This window comes from Erythrolamprus reginae, chromosome 1, assembly GCF_031021105.1.
Source record: "Erythrolamprus reginae isolate rEryReg1 chromosome 1, rEryReg1.hap1, whole genome shotgun sequence".
Classification (NCBI taxonomy): Eukaryota; Metazoa; Chordata; class Lepidosauria; order Squamata; family Dipsadidae; genus Erythrolamprus; species Erythrolamprus reginae.
In genome coordinates, this window is record NC_091950.1 from 28,842,550 (window position 1) to 28,849,191 (window position 6,642).

The 6,642-nt window shown below is 39.6% G+C and overlaps 1 protein-coding gene across 4 annotated transcripts in view; it reads left to right on the forward strand.

Moving 5' to 3' along the window:
• Window positions 1-3,477, forward strand: part of LOC139165394 (erlin-1-like) — a 20,970-nt gene extending 17,493 nt beyond the window's left edge. Inside the window, exons 10-12 of one of the 4 annotated variants that reach the window (XM_070748584.1) lie at window positions 2,074-2,153; window positions 2,357-2,940; window positions 3,080-3,477. In XM_070748584.1, the coding sequence (XP_070604685.1) occupies window positions 2,074-2,153; window positions 2,357-2,539 (263 nt within the window). In that variant the 3' untranslated portion in view covers window positions 2,540-2,940; window positions 3,080-3,477. Of the gene's footprint in view, window positions 1-2,073; window positions 2,154-2,356; window positions 2,971-3,034 lie in introns of all 4 variants that reach the window. The other 3 variants (XM_070748596.1, XM_070748579.1, XM_070748590.1) reach the window with 3 other exon arrangements.
• Window positions 3,478-6,642: the final 3,165 nt, after the last annotated feature.

Here is a 6,642-nt window from a genome sequence, read left to right on the forward strand (position 1 = left end):
AGATGCATCTTAGTTTTTGGGGAGGAAAATAAGGGGAAAAAAATCTGCCTATGAAGTATTCCTCTGGCTAGTGTCCTTAGTCTGGTCAGCTTCAGCACATTGTCTTATCCCCTAGTTAGGGCTTAAAACAACCCTTATTTGGAGAGAGTAACAATGAAAGAGCTTGCAAGCACCTGGTTAGGGTTGCAAAGAAACATTCAGAGCAAGTAGAGAATGAAAACCCCTCCTGCAAAGACAGGGTTTGGAAAACATTCTTGGCAGAGAGTAACAGTGAAAGAGCTTGCAAACCAGTAAGAGCTGGGAACATTGTTAGCAACTCATTAGGGCGGGAAAGAAACTTATTCAGAACAAGTAGAGGAATGAAAAAGAGCTTGCAAAGACTTAGGGCTTGGAAAATATTAGTACCTAGTTAGTGTTCTGCCGGGCTCTCTGGTAGGAGCCTCCCGAAAATTCAAGGGTACAAATTTCAGACACACACACATTTGAAAATTCAACACAATGTTCTTTATCACAAAATTCAAAATAAACAAAGCACTCTTTTTGTATTGCAAAGAGCACTCTTCCCAAAACAACCGGGTAGTCTGTACAGTTTCCTTTAAGCAGTCATTAAGTACTTAGCTAGCAGCTGTAAAGAAACTTCACACCCCTTCTTCTTCCAACGAAGTGAGACACACACACACACATTGCTCTGCTTTGGTTTCAAAGGTGTGAAAAAGCAACAAAGTCCAGCGACACAAGATTCCTGACGAACTCCGATCAGATATTCTTCCACAACGGCCAAACCCACATGCTGCTATTTATAGCAGCAGCCCCAATTACTGTAGCCCCACCCAAACACAGGTGGCCTCCCTTATTTCCTGTAATATGTTCTTATTTGGTCTCTTCTATGCATAATTCTGAGCTTGCGTGGGTCCAAAACATCATCATCTGAATCAAGGGAAGATAAGGGAGATTGACTGCCTGGGCTGTGTGCCAAGCCCTCCTCTGCCGAGTCACTCCCACCTTCTTCTTCGTCCGAGGAAACTAAACTCTGAACTGATTCTGTCGGCAGTAACACAGGCCTGTGACATGTTGAAATTTCCCCTGCATCCACTTCCACATTCCCTGGGGCAGGAGCTGGGCCAGAGCCAACCACAACAGTTTGAAAATTCAAAACAATGTTCTTTATAATGAAAATTCACTTAAACCAAGCCCTCTTTTGGTATAGCAAAGAGCACTTGTCTCCAAACAAACTGGTAATTTGTACAAGTCCCTTATCAGTTCTGTGATACTTAGCTTGCAGCTGTGAGGCAATTCACAGTCCTTCTTCTTTCACAAAGTGAAACACTTTGCTCTGGTTTAGTTTCAAAGCAGGGAAAAATCAGCACCCAAAAAGTCAAAGTCAGTAAAGCAGTCACGAAACACAATGATCAGATAATCCTCCACAATGGCCAAACCCACAGGCTGCTATTTATAGCAGCCTCACTAATTACCACAGCCCCACCCAACCACAGGTGGCCTCATTTTCTTTGATAATAATCTCTCAGTTGTTGTTGCCGATGCATCGCTCTCCGCATGCGTGGCTGTATCATTAACTCTTGTTCTGAATCCAAGGAGGAGCTAGATAATTGATCTCCTTCTGAGCTGTCTGCCACACTCTCCTCCTCCCTGCCACTCATGTCTTCTTGGTCAGAGGAGCCTTCATCAGCAGATTCCATGGGGGGGGGCAAAACAGGCCTGCAGCATGTGGATGTCTCCCCCACATCCACAGTCCTTGGGGCAGGAGCTGGGGCAGAGCTAACCACAACAGAAAAAGGTACAATTTATATTCTGAAAAATACTGTACATTCCATCCCCACAACCCCACTTCAGCTGTCCTCACAAATTTTCCCTGTTTCTTTTTTGCGGGGTGGGGAGATTCTTCTATTTTGAATTTGTTTTTGGAAGCCAGAAAAGAAACATGCTTTAGCTTCATGTATTCTACAGTGGGCTCTGCTGTAGAGGTTTAGAAAGGTTTATTTTCGTAACTTGAAGAAACAGACTGACTTGATGGCTTAAAACTGGCTAATAGATATTTTGCTACTGTTTTGTCAGATGCTGCTTATTTAGCAAGACAGAAAGCAAAGGCTGATGCAGAATACTACACTGCCCAAAAAGCAGCTGACTCAAACAAGGTGAGTTTCCCTTGCTTACGACCAGCAATCTGACCAAAGTTTAGGGGAAACACATATAAGCAAAAAGCCTACTTCTTGGGGGAGAAATTAAGTATGGCTGCAAAAACCTTCCCTGCTAGTGGCCTACTGCGTTTGCACTTAATTCGTGTAATGTGAATATCTTCCCTGGTGTATTTATTTATTATTATTTTTCTCCTTGACAGCTGAAGCTCACACCAGCCTACCTGGAGCTGATGAAATACCAAGCAATAGCTACTAACAGCAAGCTCTACTTTGGCAGTAGCCTGCCCTCTCACTTGTTTCTAGGTTCCTGGGCATTTGAACACATGGTCGCAAGGACTGCTAAAGGAGGTCACCACCTCAGGGCTCAAGAAACCGCTACTTGATGTCCATGCCACCTAGTCTCCTTGATCTGAACGTTAATCAAGTGCTCAAAATCAAGGGCGGCTATTGTTCTCAAACTGCCTTATTGATAAACAGAGGGAAGGAATTAGTGGTTGGGGGTTTTGGGTTTTTTTTGCAGTATAAACGGTTCTACACCGAGTTTGTGTCATTCTCCAGCGCCTGCTAGGAAGAGAATTCAAAGGCTTTTTTTGACTGTTCCACACCAGAAGCTGGCTCCTGGGGATTTCCAAGAACTAAAGTAATCCAAGCACTAACGTTTATCATTAGAAGAGAATTGGTAATTAAAATAATTGAACCTGGCTATTTCATTCTAATGGGGAAGTACTTGTTCCTATATTAAAAGCAATTGTTAACATAGGGGCTCTAATGTACCAGATCAGGGGTCCCCAAACTTGGGCAACTTTTAAGACTTGTGGACTTCAACTCCCAGAATTCTCCAGCCAGCTATGCTGGTTGGAGAATTCTGGGAGTTGAAGTCCACAAGTCTTAAAAGTTGCCAAGTTTGAAGACCTCTGTACTAGATCTTAATAACCTCAATCATACGTTTTACTACTGGAATTTGGAAGTTGATGCTATTAACCAAGAGCTGATGCATACCTTAGTCCCATGACTCAATAAGATAAACGTATGACTCCAGGGGACTTATGCACCCCAACTATTTTGGCTCCACTTGTTGGTAAGATAAAAAAACTATTGAGACTATTACTTAGGCTCTGGTTCCAAGTCAATTGTGTTCTTGCTGTGAAAACTTTGCTTTGGAATTTACAAATGTGTCTGAAGAAGATGCATCTCATGACTGGAAAGTATCATTTCAGACTTTTCTTTTTTAAAAGAAGGCTTGTATTTCAAATATATATAATGCGCAAAATGTTGGTATTTGGAATAGGGAAAATAAAGCTATTTTCATACCCTTTTCTAAGAATGTGTGTGGTGGATTCAGCTGTTTATCCTTTGCTATCACAGACAAATTGCTAAAAAAAACCTTCATATAACAATGAAATTCAATGGTGAAAAAAGGGACATTTGGGCAAGAAAAACAAAATGCACAGGTAGAGTATATGTGGTACATTGCTCAATAGTAGCAACTGTGAGAGGGATTTTGGAGTCCTAGAACTAAGTAGACAGTTAGAACAATTAATCAGTGGAAGATCTTGTCTTCAGAAGTTGTGAATGCTCCAACACTAGAGGATTTTAAGAAGATGTTGGATAACCATTTGTCTGAAGTAGTGTAGGGTTTCCTGTCTAAGCAGGGGTTGGACTAGAAGACCTCTAAGGTCCCTTCCAACTACTACTACTACTACTACTACTACTACTACTACTACTACTACTACTACTTCTTCTTCTTCTTCTTCTTCTTCTTCTTCTTCTTCTTCTTCTTCTTCTTTTATTATTATTCTTATTATTCTTATTATTCTTACTATTACTATTATTATTAAACAAACCATGGCTAGTATTTATTGGGAGATGTAGGATGAAACAAAAACTCAATAATGTTAGAATTTTCTGTCTTCCGATCTTAATTGTTTAAAATAAAATAACTAAAGTAGAAATTCAGAAACCAAGACTTTATTAAAATCTATAATGAATGATTGTTACATCAAATCAGTGTTGGATTTTAATGAATGCTCAGATAGATTCTTAATGATGATCTATCCCCAATTTTTTCTGTCTTCAGCGCTTCCATCAGTGCATTCAATTTCATCACTATAATTGAATTCATACACCTTGCTGCTAGTTGTTTTATTTTCCCTTCCATTACTCCCAGAATTATAGACTCCAAGACAGGGCTGCTGTGTCCAACAAATAATTTCAACCTTGTACCCTATTTGTGCCTTGGGTTAAAACTTCAGATTGATTTGTTCTGTGGTTCATCTACTGTATCTGGTTTCTTGACTATCCATGGCTTTGCTAGGCTCTTGTCCAATACCAAAGTTCAAAAGTGTCAATAACTTTCTGTGATTCTTTTTCAAACCCCAACTTTTGTTTCTATAAAGTGTTTCACAGGGAAGGCTACTGCATGCTCAATTGTGATCTGCATAGAAACAAACACATCTGAGTAGCTTGTCTCAGGCTTTCACTGTTACCAAGTGAAAGACGGTGGAACGTCTTGTTACCAAGTGCTAGACGGTGGAATAATTTCTTTGCTGTTGTTTTCTTTACTGTTGCCACAGTTGTAGATCCAAAAAGGCAGAAGCTATCCACCACTTCAGTATCTTAATTCTGAGGCTCATTGCTTTAGAATAGAGTTCTTTATTGGCCAAGTGTGATTGGACACACAAGAAATTTGTCTGGTGCATATGCTCTCAGGATACATGAAAAAAAAAATACAATAAAAAATAAAATACTCGCTGCCATTATTTACGTCATCTTTATATTTGATCTTAATCCATTTTTTAAAAAATTGCTGCTTGACTTTGAGCTTACAGATCCCGGGCATTTTCATTTATCTGATTAATATCAGCATAATGCAAGTTCTTTCAGTTTTAAAATTATGCACATCCTTTTCCCAACCAAGCTTCAGTATCTTGATTCATATTCTAGACGTAGGTTGGATAAATAGGAGAGAGTAAACCCTCAATCCTTCGACTCCTTGGAGTCTGTCAGTTTTCAAAAGTTCCTTCCAAATTGTTATATCTGAGTAGTCTCTATAGGTTTTTTTGGCTAACATATTCTGGGGTTTCCATTTTCATCTGAACATTGGACAGCTTCAACTATTGAAAGCCTTTCTATAAACCATGAGGTTGATATTGATTTCTTTGGGTATTCTTTGGTTTTCTTAATCAACATGTACCAGTAATTATGTATTTTATCCTTTTTTTTCTAAACCAGTTTGTCTGGCATTTTCCTTTCCATATGGCGAACCTTTTTCCCTTAGGTGCCGAAAGAGTGTGGGTGGGTGATATCGCACATGCACAAGTGCCCACACCCATAATTCAATGCATGGAGAGGGCAAAAACAGCTTCCCCCACCCTCCAGAGGGCCTTTTGAGCTGGAAATGGCCTGTTTTCCTACTTCTGGTGAGCCCAGTAGGCTTGTGTTTCGCCCTTCCCAGGCACCAAAGGCTTCCCTAGAGCTAGGGGAAGGTAAAAATGTTCCCCCCACTCCCTGGAGGCTCTCTGGAAGCCAAAAACACCCACCCAGAGCCTCTGTGCAAGCCAAAAAAATCAGCTGCCCGGCACACACATGTGCGTTGCAGCTGAGCTAGGGAAATGGCTTGCGTGCCAGCAGAAATGGCTCTGTGTGCCACCTGTGGCACTCGTGCCATAGGTTCGCCATCACTAATATAGAGGTTAAATATGGATTGGAGGATCCTAAGCATTATTTTGCTTATATACAGGGTGGATTTGATTTAAATAAAGTCGATTTAAGTCACAATTTAAATCACTAGTTAAAAGGCTTGATTTAAGGCTTGACTCAATTTAAATCAATTTTTAAAGAGCAACTGTCATCTATATCCCGCAGTTCTTCCTCTGATTCGCAGTTGCCTCACTGACAGTCCCAATATTGCAGAACAGACAGCCTCATGCTACATAACTAAGCTTCATTTCATGCTAAATAAACTAAATTACTAATGTTATCTTAAACAGAAAACTATCTTTAGATTTGTTTTACTCCAAAAGCATTTTATTAAAATAAATTTGATTTAAAAATTCCAGTTTAAACTTTAAAAAAACCAATTTTTATCCACCCTGCTTGCATACGAGATATTTCATGATAGTTTCCTATTCTGGTAAATTTGTTGTTTTTGTTTGGTACTGATATGTGTACTGAACTTTTACAAACTGTTGGGCATGTTGTCATTTCCCAGATTTTCTGGGATACTTTGGTTAGAACATTTACAATTCTTTTTTTGTTTGCCATGTTTTTGAAGTTATATCGGTTCTTATAACCTTCATTGGTGCGCTGATCTGATTTCATCTTCTAATACTAGAGGTTTCCTGAAAGTATGGAATGTGTTTTAAGGTGTCTTGGATAATGATGTTTCTAGGGTACAATGTTTCAGTAATTTCTTCCATCTTTGTTTCATTTTCTTGGAATCAGTTACTTCCTATATCAATTTAAGGTTGCAACAATCTAAGTTCAG